Raw genomic sequence first — 15,535 nt, 5'->3', positions numbered from 1 at the left:
CGTTTGGCTGGCTCACAATAATGACTTGCTACTACACAAGGTAGCTAGCTATGCTAGGTAAAGCTGCCAGGATGCTGACCACTCACAACACAGCCCCGCCCCCCAGGGTACTTACATCAAAGAAGGCTTTCTCGTCTATGTTTTTAGGCGCTCCCATGGCAGGCGTTCCCAGAATGACCGATTCCACGTCAGCCAGCTCGATCACACCTTTACACTCTTTGTCCTGCCTGCTCTCGTAGTAGCGCAGCTGGGATGGACAAACAGGTAACATCAGCACAAAACCCATCATTGTAGGACATTCACTTCGCTCATCACCAACACACAGTTGAGATGCTGCAATACGCAGCTTCACCACTAGATGTCACTATTGACACCACAGACAGCTGGAATTAAATGTGATGTCAAAAACATTTTGGAAAGGACATGGTTTATTTTATTGAATAATATGCAGTCAGTACTACAAACTACCTACCTGATGTTTTGTCTTGTCCAAAACAAACCACCGTGGTTTCCATGGTTTCAGCAAGGCGCCTTTCTTGAATAAAATGCCTTCAAAACTTCTAAAGTGAGACACAAACGAAGCAAAGACACATTATGACATAGGAGAGTAGCTCCACGCTAATCTGAACAGTTGTCTTGACAACGCCCTCTCGGGGATCTACTCCACGCCGGGTCTGCACACCTGTTCTCGCTCTCCGAGCTCTGGAACTGGCTGTAGAGTGTGCTGGTGCTCGGCCGGCCCGGCACCGGCGTGGAGGTGGCACTGGCCTCGCACTCTAGCGCCAAGTTGATGGAGGAGCCCACGCTGCTCTCTTGCAGGTAGACACCCTGAGAGCGTCTCTGGTGGCTCAGGTTGGAGGACATGAGCAGCGAGCTGGAGAATGATGGCTGCGGAGGAGAAAGAAGAGAATTCTTCACTGTAATACTGCTTGTCACCACAGAGTGTCAGTGTAATGCCAGTTTTCATAATTCATGCAGCAACAGTGAAGACCACAATTGGTTTTATTACACTAGGTCTTCTCAGAGGGCAATACTGCAGAAACATATACTTGGACATACTTGAGAGTAGTACACCCATGGACTCACCTTGCTCTCCAGTTTGGTCTCATTCCTTTGAGTGGCCTTGATTTTATCCCAAGTGTCCTTCCACTTATCCGATACCTGGCCAAGCTCCGCCTCCAGAGCCTGGAGGTCCTGCAGGAGTTTGGTGATGGCGTCGGGCACCGCTTTGCTCAGGCTGTCATAGCAGGGCCACACGATGCGCCTCTTTGATTTGGGTCCGCCGCTGTCGGGCCTTTCAGGCGTCTCCTCCGCCGCCCGCTCCTGCCGGCCCCTCAGCTCCCAGTCATAGGACGGGCCCTCGGAGAGAGTCTCCTCCGTGTAGAAATCCCACACCTTCAGGTTGGAGATGAAGGCGTACGGCCGCAGAACCTGTGCACATCATTAATCACACCCTTTAAAAACAAAACGTACACTGTATATTGATATATAATTGATATATATGTGTGTGTAGTACGCTCACCTCCTCGTCTTCAGGTGAGAACATGTAATTGAAGAAGACCGGCGTCTTCTTGTTGAGGCGGTCTATGTAGTCCCACACGGACTTGCACACCTGAGGACTTTTCCTCTCGCCTTTCTCCTCATAGAGCACTCCTGAATCATTGAATGGACACTTTTTAGTAATAATGACACTTTCAACCGCCACTGAAAGTGATTGCCGGCTTAAGCAGGTTCACTGTACCTAATTCGATGCGCTCGTAATCCGAGTCAAGCAGGAATGTGCGAAAGCGGTTGGACACGTAATGATAGGCCAAGAACTTCAAGTAGTACTGGCTGAACTCAAACTCCATGGGGAACTGCAGATGAATCTGAGGACAGAGATACGCCATTCATACCACCTCAGGACTCGTCTATCGATGGCTGGTTCATATTGCATGCTACTAATACTACTAATACTACTAATGCTAATAATGCTACTAATACTACTAATACTACAATGCTCATACTTGATGCACGCAGTCGAGGAACTGCAGGAATACGGGAGTGAACCCGCTGCTCTGGCTGCCTAACGTCTGGGCGCCACGATGGCTGAACCTGTGGCCGAATGACAGCCACTCCTTCTCCACAAGCAGCCGGAACCCGTCAAAGGTTCTGTAGTATGGATCGGACAGCAGCTGCACCAAGGACACCACCTGCAGACACAACAGGCCACGTTATGGTGAATGGTGACGATGGAGTCGCTGGTCTGATCGTGAAATCAACCATCCATCTACCAACCTGGGTGGTGACATCCCAGCCGTCCTCCAGGCTGACCATGACAGACGACCCCGTGTCCAGCAGCTCCACCACCAGAACCGACACCTGCAGAACCCTGTGGAGCTACATGCACACACGCACGATTATGGATCAGTCTTGACTTCGCTGTTTACGTTCAAGTCGCCAGCGATCATAAAGATCAATCGCTAGGAGTCACTAACCAACGCCATCCACTCGGACTCCTCCAGGCAGCGCAGGAAGTACACGCTGGAATCCACAGTGGAGCTCGGCATACAGGCCTTCATCAGCTTCTTGAAGCTGTTCTTCACCTGCCGCACGTCGCACACCTCGATGGGAACCACCTCCCATTGTTGGAAGGAGTCCTGCTTCCCGCCCTGAAAGGAGACACATGGCAGTCCCGTTTCAACAAGAATCTTGATATTTGCATCAAAGAGGGTCAGGAACCTTTTTATTGTTGTACTGAAGCTAACCGATAATAATACTATAATACTTCCTACCATTCATGCAACTGCATGCTTTTGTACGGTACTCCTCATTTTCTTTCCTTTTGAAATGCTAACCTCTGCAGAATTAGCTAGCTCATTTGAGTAAAGGGGAGAAGTTGACGTCTTGACCTCTCAATGACCCGACTAGGCTACGGCATTATCCAATAATAATCCAGTCTTGGTGTCTAACCCAAACAGTATAGGTATTGGCTCCGGCTCCACATTTGCGTGCCGTTTTAAGGCGTTGGTCTTAAACTTTTGATCACCCGATGACCAGGCTATATTTGCAATAAACTGCTGACTCTTACTCTCATTTCTTCTTTTGGTATTGTGAAGCTCTACTAGAACCTCCTTATTAGGGGTCTTAAATGTAGTCACAGATACAGCCCACCCCCCTCGGAGTGAGGTTTTTACGAGTAGACTTCGCTAGCTCACCTTGAGCTGGGCTTTGTCTCCAATGATGTAGAGGTAGGCCTTGTGCTGGCGGAGAAACAGCGCCTCGCTCAGTCCTCCGTTGGGCTGCGGCGACTCTTTCCCGGCGAGCCTTGTTCCCACATCTGGGTTATACGTGCTGAGACGCCCGCTGCCTCGGATACTACCCCATTTACCTGCCACACACAAATGACACCACTGGAACCCCGACAGGACAACAGGGTCACAACATCACAGAACTTATCCTTGAATTTGCCCATAAACCGAGTAGCCATGCCGCTAAACACGGTAGACGTGATTTAGAACATCCCAGACCACTTTGCTACGCCTAGCTAAAAGACGTAACTCACCCATTGGACAGTCAGAAGAATCAAAAAGGAAATGAGGACAAGGACATTGTAGCGTTGCAGCAGCATGCACGTGCACTCACACACAAACAGTCATGACACTGAAGAGACCATTAGTCTGGAGAGACGGCACTCTACTACGCCAAGGACACTGAACGCTTCGGTTTAAGAGATTTGATTAGTTAGACAGTAGTGGACGGAGGGGGGTGGGGGGTGGGGGGTGGGGTCGGGATGTGGCCTACTGTACCTCTGGTAGAGTTCCTGGCCTTGCCAGACACTTTGGGCTGAGAGAGGGAGATGACTTTGGCCCTTTGACCAAGAGCTGAGGTCAAATGACAAAGATCAAACTAGACGTGAGCTACAAGGGATGCATGAACTTGTGGTGCAGTTCCAACAACAACAATCTGTCTATTTCCAATTCATCAAGTCCTAGACTTCCTATTACTAAAAAGTGTCTGCTGAAGTCGCCATCGTGCTTCTGTTGACAAAGGGGTCATTCCGATGCCAAAATGGTCTGTTATGTCGACACGTGTGTACTATTGTTACCGCCATCATTATCGCACAGCAAAGTGAAACGACAACAGCATTACAACGTGCACAGTGACTTCCTCTTCCAAGTAGAAGCACGGCAGGATTAACCTGGCGTGAAAAGCAGAACATTTGCACACAGTCTGTGTTGTATTTACCAATAAATTAGCCCTTAGCACGCAACTTGTGACCGAAAATGGCGCGCATTGACACTTATTTACATCTTGTCAAATACTGTCGACATCTAGTGGACGAAAATGGTATGCACAACATACACTGTCACCGCTTGGGTAAGCATCTCATTCGTGGCATTATTTGGTCCCACTGTGTCCCACGTGAAGCCATGCACCAGCAGGCATCACCGCTAGCTTCATTGATTCCTCCATATAAGAAGCTCAGAAAGGTACTACTATGACTAGTACTATCACTGTATATCTCACAGCTGCAGAAAGAGAAGGTGCAAAGAGCAGGAAGGAGGCATAAACTAAAAAAAAAAGGAGGCACGGACATTGTGGAAGAGGGACTGCTGACTAGAAGATATTGCTTTGGGCGTTCTGATCACTTCTTAACAGAAGTTCACAAGGAAGACCTAAGAGGCCACACTGTGTTCACGACTATTTCACAGAAACTATGCTTGCCGTAAATTTTGAACATTGCGCACAGGCACACAGCCCCGCAAGGTTTACACGCGTCACAAAATTGTACACCACTGCACACACCAAATGTGTGTTCATTCAAGCGAGGCTCAACAACAACACACAAATATAAACAAATGGAGGAAAACCATGTCAAAAAGTGCTCTCGGTTTATTATTGCTCTTGTTCCCATAGCCAAAGTCACAAATACAGTAAATGTTCAAATGCCAGTTCCTGTTGTGGGGGGCATTGACCAGAACGGGTTTCACTGTAACAGGAGCTGCCTGCTTTCTGCACAAACAAGATGAGTGTCACTCACCTCCTCGGCTGAACGTTCCAGGCACGTCGTCCTTGCTGCCCATCACCTGCTTCATCAGAGCGCCAATCTTTGGCTGCCGCAACTTATCTGATGAGTCTGTGGAAAAAGGCCCACTCAGCAAGGTTCTTGTCATTGAACATGTTCGTTTTGTGTTCGTCCACCGACCTGATGCGTTCATGTGGGTGGAGGTAAATCCGCTGAGTGTGTTCCTGCCAGTGCTCTCGCTGTACGACGGCATTGAACTGATAATGGCCTGCAGGTATTTCTCCTGCTCCAGACTGGTGGAGTCTGCCTGTGAGGGTACTGCACACACAAACAGAAGGTCCATTTTCTTCTTGTTGTTGAGTGGCTAGTCTCTTTGAACGTCCAAGGAGTTGAGTTTCAAGTCAAAACCAAGTCCTGCTGTCAACTTTCATATACTACATGGGTCTGAGGCAGGTAATTAAAATGTCACCTGATGTGGGGGCATTTGAGGACTTAAAGAAGCCCACCACCCCCTTTGCGTGGAGGCCTGCAGAGCGCAGGAGGACAGCCTTTGTCCGAGAATTCCTCCAACATACCACGGGGAAGCGGTTTTGGCGGTAGCAGCGACAGATTCTCTGAAGGGTTGAATCCGGGATGCTCTGCGGGACAATGAGCAGCCCGGGGTAGCTACGACGCAAGAACACACACCAGATTAAAGCCAAAAAACCCCGTGCTATCCAATCCCTCTGAATGTGTCGCTCACCTCCTGCAGACTGTATACATGCGGTTAACCGTTGAGATTCTAAAGGGTTCGTTCTTGGAGCGGGTCAGGCTGTTGCTCAGCGTGCCCAGACCCAAGCGTTGGTAGTCGCGGCAGCACGCTCTCTCCACCACGTTGCTCATGGTCTGTCTGTCTGAAGAGCGAATGGTGGAGGAGAGCGTGAGGGAGCTCTGATCCACCTCTTCTGAAACTGTGGAGACACGTTATAGCAAACACTTGAGTTTAAAGAAGCCTGAGGGCAGCCATTCCGAAACATTGTGTCACATTAGTGTGCTTTGTGGGACCATCAGATGCCACAAATAACTGTCTACTACAAATAACATATCTTTATTCATCCATCTAGGCCAGCCCCCATAGTGAGACAATGAAAGGCAGACAAGGAAATGGCAGAAGACACATTTTTGTTTGGTAGTGTACCAGGAGATTTTTCTAAGATGAACACCGAGATAAGGACTGAAAGTGGGAGGAACATTTCCTGTGAAGCTGCTACCTGAAATTTCATCCTCATCCAGCTCCGACTGGAAGCTGCTCCTGTTCTCCCAAGTAGGAGGGGAGTATTTCTTCTTCGTCACATACTGCCGGCCGATGGTCCTCTTGGCGCTCTTCACCAGGTTTTTAGAAAGTGTCCTGAAACAAACCAAAAGAATTCTTAAATCTGTCACCATGCGGGGTCACGGCATCTACGAGTCATTTATGGGTCATAGTCATTACTATCCCAACCCTGGAACTCCTTGTCTCCAGACCTCCGTAACTCTGCCACCCTCCATCTTCAAATCCAAACTCAAAACTCATCTGTTCAAACTTGCCTATTCTCTTTAACTGCTTCACATGCCCCCCCCCCCCGCTCCCCCATTTATTGGATGCTCTTATTTTTTGTATGTTCTCTTTTATCTTGTATTTTATATTGGTGTTTTTTATCTTCTGTGCAGCGACCTTGGGTGTCCTGAAAGGCGCTTTGAAATAAATGATGATTATTATTATTATTATTATTATTATATCTCACACACACAAGTGCCTTTTGCTGCAGGTCATGTTGAACAAATGCGTGTGTGTGCTTGGGATATTTAGGGAGGGTACTTTGTGGAATGTTTATGTTCGTCAAGACATCAGACATCAGACCAGCAAACTCCATTCAAAACATGAGGTCGTACTTGAGTGACTGGTTTTTGTCCTTGGCCTTGTGCTCCACTACCAGCTTGCCACTCTGACCCACTGTGAAGGCGAACGTCCCCTGCACATGCTGTGGGTATCGTAGCTTGTGGATGTGTTTCCTGAACACTTCCGCCAGGTCGGCTGCGACCTCCTCGTCGAAGGCGATCTTCATTAACTGCAGAAGGACCATGGGGAATGTTACAATGGGGCGTGACACAATTTACAACACAAGCGTAAGGGGATTCTGTGACCTGGAAGGTGCAGGACCGTAGCTGTAGTCCCTCCAAGGCAAACTGGTCCATAGCGGCGCTAACAGAGATTCTTTTCTCCTTGGTCAAGGAGGCGATGGGGAACGAGCGAGTCACCACCTGCTCCCCCACTGCAAGAGGATGAATCTTTAAGTGTCCTAGCATAATGTGTCTGTAATGTACACTCGGTACCGTGCAATCTCTCACCCAGCGGGTCCGTGGGAGTGCCCTTGAAGATGAGTCGGTAGGTGGTGAGGAAGATGGCTCCCTCAGCAGGGAGCAGAGGTGGGCCACCTATCAGCCCCGTGGCCTCCTCGCGCCCGTCTGGGATGAGGTGAACACGCATGCCGTCCATCACCAGCTCCTCCCCTGCCAAAAGTGTTGGCCTTAGCAGCTTGGGCTGGATGGAGACAAAAGAAAGAGAGGAGAACAAGAGCATGAATGAATACAGAGGAACAGGAATTAGGCCAAGGGGAGCGAAACTGTTGAGGACTCGGGAGGAGGTTCTTAACTCATTCACTACCAGACATTTTTCAAAAGACATCTCCTGATCGATGTTTCAAGGCAAATAAAATATTGTGTTCTATGGCTACATAAACATGGAAAGATGGCAAGATTAGAGTCTCATCTTTTATCATATTTGAAAGGTTTGTTTCCACCTTTTTCCATTCTTTAGTAATCAGCAGTAGAGGTACAGTTCAGCAAAATATCAGCTCTCAACAAAAAAGCCACAAATTTAGCCATACATTATTTAAATTATTTGGGCAATTTACTGTTCACGCTGCACTTTACATTATGTTGTTCATATTTGGTGTCTATTTATTCTCCACATTATTATTATTATTATTTATTATTACTTATCTTCTTTTGTGTCTGTTATTATACGGGAGCCAGGCAACGACATTTCGTTGGCAATTTCACTACTGTGTTTTTGTGCAATGACAATAAAGGGAGTCAATCTATCTATCTACATATTTATCCAAATATCTAAACAAAATAAAATGGTTGTTTTATTTACAATTTTCACAGGTGAAAGTATGTGCACACGTGCACGCTATAGTCCTCCATGTTTTTCCACTCCCCGCTTGCTGTGGAGCGTGTTAATACATGGCTAAGACGCATGCTGAGCTCTTCTCACATGCACTTCTGCCACCTTGTGGCCGTTTTATGGTTTTCCTCTCATCCAGAAAAAACTGAGGTTCGGGGTGAAAAAAAACATAAATACATCTTTGGTAGCGAATGAGTTAATAAATGACATGATGAGACTCCACTCAATCTTCAAGGGATGCAAACATGCAAGTATGAAATCATTTGGTTTATGTCATGCTTTATACAGTAATCAGTAACCATGTCGATGTGTACTGAAAGACTACAAAGTATGGATGAGAAGTAATGTGGGCTATTATTAGGGATGCTCCGATCCATTGAAGACCAATGAGCATTGGCCGTGGAAAAGCATGTGATCGGCATATGCCTTTAATGCCTTTTAAAGCCGATCACAAAACCCAATCATCCATGGCACAGAACCTTGTGTGCTCTAATGTCTTGGGTTGCGTTCCCGCTGGACAAATGTCGACTTGTAGTGTGCAGTGGGGGAAATATTCTGCTGATTTTGTAAGTTTGTGCAGCCCGTAATATAATATATATATAAATAATAGTACGACTATGGAACATGTTTATATGATAACATGAGGCTGCGTCTTGTCTAGTGAGATGGCAAAAGCTGAATCACCGCCACACATCCTGTTTCCTTACCAACTGTAACAGTTTCTATTGCTGTACATTTGGCTTGCACTGAGCTCAGCCCCCATCCCTCTCCAACACAACAAATAAAGGCACCCTTCAAAATGAAGGCACGCACGTTAGCGCCCTAGAAACAGCACCGCACATCAGGACAGCACACCAGGTCGAGCAATATCACCCAGCATGCTTTTTGCTCAGGCGTCCTGTGAGTCACACACCACAGTTCCATACCTGCCGTGACACTGCGAATCTGAACGGTAGGGATTGGTGGAGAGGGAAGTAGGCGGGGCTGGCTGGGGTTGTTCGGCATGGCCTTTCTTCAGTGGAGCGTAAAAATAGGAATTGGTTACCTTTTGGATCGGCGGTAGCCGTTTACTCTCGCGGTGGACTGCGTCTAACGTCTCGATGTGCATCTGAACGATATCTGAGGACAGGCAACAGAAGCGTAAGTCCTGCGACCTTACCAATTCTCCTATGTGTATTTAGATGTTGATGGTTGCCAGTTTGTACCTGGTATCATGGTGTGGAGAGCCTTCAGGTGTTCGTTTGTCACGCCGCTCTCGTTGCACACTTTGTCTACAAAGCGGTTGATGAAGCGCACCACCGAGTTGGCCACATCGGAACTCTCTGCATCTTCAAAGCCGCTCTCTGTGTCGTAGCTCTCTGCCATGCTCCCTGCAATACTATGGGACAAGAATAACAAGGGATCTTCAACTACCATGATATGAACGCTAGATCTTTTACAACATTTGATATTCCAGATTTGGGGATTTCTATCACTTTCTATCACAATGCAAGGCTGTGATCCACCAAATAAGATTCAATATTAATAAATGTAACATTTTTGTTGTTACAGCATAGAAAACCTGTTTATGACTTTCTAAATACATTATTTACCATTAATAGAGCCCTGGAGACAAAAACAACACCCCTATAGTCATTGCTACACTCTTATTATTCCGTGTTTGCACCACATTGCTCAAGTGTAATAATGCACAGGCGATTGGATAACTGCAGGGACACAAGACACGGCTGCTGCTTTAAACATAGCATGCTCCAAAGCAAACTCGTTAGGCTCAATTTTATTAATGCTAACCTTAAGACAGGGTTTCATACAGAGTGGGGAGGAAGGGCGGAGTCAGAAGCCAAAAACTTACCACTTCACATGGAATAGGAGGAGAACCCTTTTTTTTAACTATTAACTATTATATCTATTATCCATGCAGTGTTAAGGAAATGTAATGTTTCATTCCTGTAACATTACTGACCCCTAGTGACCAGAATACTACATATGAGTGGTCTTTTGATAAGTTTTGACTAAGAATAGGCCATAGTCAATCAAAAAGCGACTATTAATTCATGAAAACCGGCGATCGAGTGAGGGAGCGATGTTTGAACCCCAACTTGGCAAGGAACGACCATATACGATACAATACAATGGAAACGCCTACCTGTTGGTTACGTAGCTGTTGCTGACACTCTCCACGTCTCCGAGACCTGAGCTCCTGAGCAGGCGGTTCTTGCTGGTGTCCAGCGGCAGCAGCAGATAGCTCATCCTGTTGGCGTAGTGGATAGCCTGGCTGAACACGGTGCTTTCCTCTTTCTGCACTCGCTCCATCTGCATTTCCTTGCTGAGTGTCGGCCAAAGGCGGCTCTGCTCCGATGCCAGCTCCAGCGCGCTGATCTCCCGCCCACTGCCCGATCCCTCCTGCTGATCCTGAAAAAAACAAATTGTATTGTTAAGTTTGTTCATGACGAGTGAATAACTTTGGAACCCGTTTCAGTCAACACCCTTCAGACTGGCTGACTGACATTATGAGCATCTTACAGAGGTGTTGTGATGATCTCCGTCTTCTGTCTCCAAGTAAAGTGCCCTAATGTGGTTCTGGACATCGCTGTAGAACATGGCTTCCCAGAACTGCATGTTGGTCCACACCATGTGCTCCTGGACACAGCTGTACGCAAATTGAGTGATGCCTGCCCCCAGTTTCTGTTGATAAGGACAGAAATACAACAATGACATATGAGAACAAATCTCAACTCTCACAAGACACAATGACAGTAGTAAACAATGTTCATGACCTCATGATCAGATAGATTTCCATTGGTTCTGTATACAGGAAGTCAACAGAACAGGTGGACGACAACTTGTCTCATAGGTAGTTATTACTACAACTAGACCATGAACCAGAACCATGAACCAGACCTAAAGTGTATACTTGGGGTGTTACAAGACAAACAACTCAATGAGATTGGGTACACAAGAATGAGGTGAATAATAATAAATAATGACAATATATCATAATGCTACTCAGGGTACATTTCAAATGCATGACATCAATTGCGTTGCGATTCTTGGTGACTTACTCTGCAAAAGGCTGTGACCAATGGGAGAAGGGCGGCTGCAATACCGTGTTCGTCCATATGAGAACAGTCCTGAGTAGAAGCAGAGTATAAAACATACGGACAATACTGCATTTACACGAGTAGGAGTGGTAACTGACCTGTAAGGTGCAGTTCATCATGCGGACTATGTAGTCGAACTGCTGGTCGTCCAACACCGCTCGGTTCTGTAAGACGTGCTGATTGAGTTCTTGGGTCAAACACAAGCGAGCCGCCCGACCTTTCAACGCCCGAAGTACAGCAGGCATCAGCTGCAAAAAAATGACATTGACATCAGAACAGCAATATTGTGTTTTATTTTGTATTTAGTATGTATTACAATCTGCATGTATACTTTTGTATATATACGTATATGTATGTACTTTTGTGTGATGTGATGAATGTTGACCCTACAAAATGTTCCAAATTGATAGAACATCCATTCCCGACTTAGTAACCACGTTGTGCTGCAGAATTCCCCAAACTGAAGAAACTACTGAGTCATCATTACCTTCTTGGCCTCCAGCATTTTGTTCTCGAAGATGTATGTGATGCAGTTCCTGACAACCTCCAACCTGCGGGCGCTGTTGGCCATGACGTTGCTGTTCCGCTCCACAATGTCCCCTGCGGAAACGTGGCAGATGCGTTCAGAGACTCATTTATCACCGCAGCACTTTAATGAATCCCGTTAAACACACGCTGAGAGAGAGATCTGACTTGAGGAGGCGCAAAGTGCAGATGATGAACTAAAGTTTTCCCCAAAACACACAAAAAAGTGTTACTTCTTTATTTTGGAGGTTGGTGAACGCTTACCCAGTGCAGGCCCAGACGGCACCATGCCCTTGACCTCCGCCCTCACCACAGGCGGTGCCGACTTGAGCTTGGCGGCAGCGTGGTCGATGAAGAGCTGCACTGCAACTTCATCCAGCACAGGGAAAAGAGCCTTAGTCTGTGTAGTGGTCTGGCCGTTTTCTGACGGTCGCTGGACTTTATGCATAGTCACTGCTGGGTAGGGATTTTCCTGAACAGAAAACATCATCAATGGTTACACTCAAAAATCTCTCTGAAAAGTAGCATTCGTTGTAAATGTCATTTGGAAAACGCACATTTTTAAAGAGCTGCTCAGCCAACTCCTTGATATGGTTCATGACTTTGCGTGGACAGGCCTCCTCTTGTCGTATTCTCTCCACCTCATTGGCTACCAGCTGTGGAAACAATTTGACAAATACTTTTACGTAAACAATTATCAAAAACTACCAACTCTGATAACTATTGTACTTTCTATCCCTTTCTTTGACAATAGGAAAAACACACAGAAAAATAACAAATTATGAGTAATTTTAGGGACATGGAGAAAAAGGTGTATATAATAACTGAAATTATTTTCCAGGACACAAAAACAAGTTATTACGTCAGACACTAAAGCGTTGTTTACCCTTGCACCATTTTGCCTCCCCAATGTCTTGCAATTTGCTGTGGCAATGTGTGTTATTTATTTACTTAGTTTGCATTCTGTTTATGGATAAAGTACACACTTGACAATTCATGCCAGAAAACCATGCTCTTGCACGTCTTATTTACACTTTGTCAAGTACTGTTTGTGCACCACAATAGTCCGTGCAACACGCATTGTTCCCACAAGCAGTTGTTGCATTATTTGGTCCCGTGTCACACCCCTAGCTTCATTAATTTGCAAATAAAAAACCGACAACATGTTGAAATCCAGACAAGAAGCTCATGTAAGGTAGGACAATCCGGAGAGCAGGACGGAGGCAATAAAGTAGAAAATAAAGAGGCAGGGACAGTGTGGGAGAAGACATCACTCTGGGCATTAAGATCACTTATTATCAGAAATTCACAAAGCACATTCATTCATTCAGTCTAAGATGAGAAGCCCAGGCATCCCTCTCCCCCGGCTGCTTTGTCCAGCTCCTCCCGGCGAATTATGAGGCGTTTTCCCCAAGGTATCCTACCGGTCCGACCTACCCTGAACTCCTCCCAAAGGAAGCATTCTAACCAGATGCCTGAACCAACTCATCTGTCTCCTCTCAATGTTAGAGGATCAGCGACTCCAGTTCAGGAACAGTGGTCCTTCCTGTATGTATAAGGGAGAGACCAGCCACCATACAAGGGAAACTCATTTCAGTCACTTCTATCCACAATCTTGTCCTGACCATAGGTGACGGTAGGAACGTATATCAACCGGTAAATGGAGACCAGTGCAGAGTCCACATGACTGCAGATGCCACACCGATCCGCCTGTTTGACCAAAAATTGCTCAGATGTCAGAACTGGAATTGAATGAATAGTGCAGCTAGACCACACAGCTACTTCCCTCTCCTGTGTCTTATGAAGTAACCCCCTTTTTAAATTCGGTCATCGGATTCTGTTATTGTCCAGCAATCCCTGACAGGGCCTTGCCCTCGTGCGGGGCTCTTGAGAGCTGAAAAATCTATGTTGCCAACATCAGAAGATCAGCTGGCAAACTTAGCTGGCAGTATGCCCCGTGTATATCCTGACACCTCTCCTAGCCAGCCTCTCAAATGGGGGTCTTCCATACACTCACTTTTCAATTTGGACTGTCTTCCTGTCACTCACTCCTGTAATAAGAGGACAACACACATTTGAAAATATCTATTACTGCTATTATCTATTATTAATATGATTACTTTTTTTTATTTTGGTTTAATCAACCTGTCAAGCCCATTAAATTGTATTTCATTTGTTTCAAAATAAAATCAAATGGACTGATTTACAGCAGCAATGCTAATTTAGCCATGTTGGATCATATTCATTTACACTAACAACAGTGTCAAAACAAAATGGCAGCTGAACATGTGATAGTTCAAGTTTTCACTGCCGCCTTCGGTCTTGGGTCGCATGGTGGCCTAGTGTTTGAATCTCCGTTGGACTTCTCTGTGTGGAGTTTGCATGTTCTCCCCGTGCATGGGTTTTCGCCAGGTACTCCCACATTCCAAAAAGATGCCTGTTAGGATAATTGACGACTCTAACCCATAATGTGAGTGTGAATGGTTGTTTGTGTTTATGTACCCTGCGATTGGCGACCAGTTCGGGATGTACACCACCTTTCACACAAAGTCAGCTGGGATAGGCTCCAGCCTACCCCAGTGATCCCAGTGAGGATCAAGCCCATTATAAATCCCCTCTGCTGGTCACTCAAAAGAGGACAGGGAGAAGCCATCATATCACACTCGCAGACCAGACTTGCAACACTTTTCTACTTACAGTCGCTAGTTTTGTCTCTTGGTTCCAAATCTTTAAAGGGGTCCTACATTTGGCTGCAAAGTAAAGTGGAAGCAGTGGGTTGCTGTAAGCCAGCCGAAAATGACCCTGGGGTCGCACTTTAGAAACCACTGGCCTCGTGCGAGTGTGCCCGAACACAATTTCTTACTTTATGTGTCTATTCCAACCAAAGCGACACAATCAGAAATGTTTTTTTAATGGCCATGGAATAAAAAATCCTGGTCAAAGGAAGGAATAAATGGATGGATAGATAATGTTGCATCAACAACTCACGTCATCAAACAAATCCGTGGCTCTGTAAGGAGGTCCTCGCTCGGACACAAATCCAGCAAACGCCATGCCATCCAACACCTTCATGAGGAAGTCATCTTCAGTCAGCGCCCTTTGGCCGAGAAAGGCAGCCTGAGGAAAACATGAGAAATCCAAGCCTTTCATTCAAAACATTTGATTTGAGTGAGTAAACCGTGCTTCATTCAGCATGGAGGGCCTCATTCTACCTTATGGAAGCGGATAACAGGTTCGGGGTGAATGCGGATGATATGTAAACACCAGCGATAACCCTGGAAGAGCTGAGCAAACAACCACAGGAAAACTGCCCGGATCTCCTTATCCTGAAACATACAACATTGTCCAGATTAAGTCCGAAGCCACATTTGAAATGAAAGAAACAATAGTAGTTAGGACGTCATCTTAGCATGCAGACAGTGCAGACCACAAACAACCACGGGATATTATAAAGGTAATTTATTGGCAGCCAATCTCCAAATTGTTGAATGCTTCATGTCACCTGGATCTTGAGAGCAGAGGGTTGCGAGGACTGAGGGGGGAAGGCATGATCAGCAACTTCCAGCTCCGGATCCAAAACCTGCAACAGCCAAACATGCCATCAAATGTACTCAAAGAAACAAACCAACACAACCACGATTGTCTCATTTCCATCAATCAATCAATTACAAAAGCTGAGTGATTTACATAATT

General features: G+C 46.2%; 1 protein-coding gene across 2 annotated transcripts in view; it reads right to left on the bottom strand.

Moving 5' to 3' along the window:
* The window catches only part of sbf1 (SET binding factor 1), a 35,645-nt gene that overhangs the window by 1,708 nt on the left and 18,402 nt on the right, over positions 1 to 15,535 (bottom strand). For both annotated transcript variants that reach the window (XM_058067283.1, XM_058067284.1), the window contains 31 exons: positions 15,345 to 15,422; positions 15,055 to 15,168; positions 14,831 to 14,959; positions 12,400 to 12,498; positions 12,107 to 12,314; positions 11,805 to 11,917; positions 11,416 to 11,565; positions 11,279 to 11,347; positions 10,740 to 10,901; positions 10,363 to 10,628; positions 9,422 to 9,594; positions 9,262 to 9,335; positions 7,376 to 7,568; positions 7,172 to 7,299; positions 6,920 to 7,095; positions 6,259 to 6,395; positions 5,751 to 5,958; positions 5,478 to 5,674; positions 5,189 to 5,326; positions 5,024 to 5,119; positions 3,789 to 3,863; positions 3,198 to 3,370; positions 2,478 to 2,651; positions 2,278 to 2,379; positions 2,007 to 2,192; positions 1,742 to 1,868; positions 1,523 to 1,653; positions 1,087 to 1,431; positions 683 to 888; positions 473 to 560; positions 116 to 247 (listed from right to left, as the gene is read on the bottom strand). In XM_058067283.1, the coding sequence (XP_057923266.1) occupies positions 116 to 247; positions 473 to 560; positions 683 to 888; positions 1,087 to 1,431; positions 1,523 to 1,653; positions 1,742 to 1,868; positions 2,007 to 2,192; positions 2,278 to 2,379; positions 2,478 to 2,651; positions 3,198 to 3,370; positions 3,789 to 3,863; positions 5,024 to 5,119; positions 5,189 to 5,326; positions 5,478 to 5,674; positions 5,751 to 5,958; positions 6,259 to 6,395; positions 6,920 to 7,095; positions 7,172 to 7,299; positions 7,376 to 7,568; positions 9,262 to 9,335; positions 9,422 to 9,594; positions 10,363 to 10,628; positions 10,740 to 10,901; positions 11,279 to 11,347; positions 11,416 to 11,565; positions 11,805 to 11,917; positions 12,107 to 12,314; positions 12,400 to 12,498; positions 14,831 to 14,959; positions 15,055 to 15,168; positions 15,345 to 15,422 (4,647 nt within the window). The remainder of the gene's footprint in view (positions 1 to 115; positions 248 to 472; positions 561 to 682; positions 889 to 1,086; positions 1,432 to 1,522; positions 1,654 to 1,741; positions 1,869 to 2,006; positions 2,193 to 2,277; positions 2,380 to 2,477; positions 2,652 to 3,197; positions 3,371 to 3,788; positions 3,864 to 5,023; positions 5,120 to 5,188; positions 5,327 to 5,477; positions 5,675 to 5,750; positions 5,959 to 6,258; positions 6,396 to 6,919; positions 7,096 to 7,171; positions 7,300 to 7,375; positions 7,569 to 9,261; positions 9,336 to 9,421; positions 9,595 to 10,362; positions 10,629 to 10,739; positions 10,902 to 11,278; positions 11,348 to 11,415; positions 11,566 to 11,804; positions 11,918 to 12,106; positions 12,315 to 12,399; positions 12,499 to 14,830; positions 14,960 to 15,054; positions 15,169 to 15,344; positions 15,423 to 15,535) is intronic.

Source organism: Doryrhamphus excisus, chromosome 3 (genome assembly GCF_030265055.1).
Source record: "Doryrhamphus excisus isolate RoL2022-K1 chromosome 3, RoL_Dexc_1.0, whole genome shotgun sequence".
NCBI classification, from domain to species: domain Eukaryota; kingdom Metazoa; phylum Chordata; class Actinopteri; order Syngnathiformes; family Syngnathidae; genus Doryrhamphus; species Doryrhamphus excisus.
The sequence above is the reverse complement of the archived record's forward strand: the minus strand, read 5'-3'. Positions and strand labels throughout refer to the sequence as shown.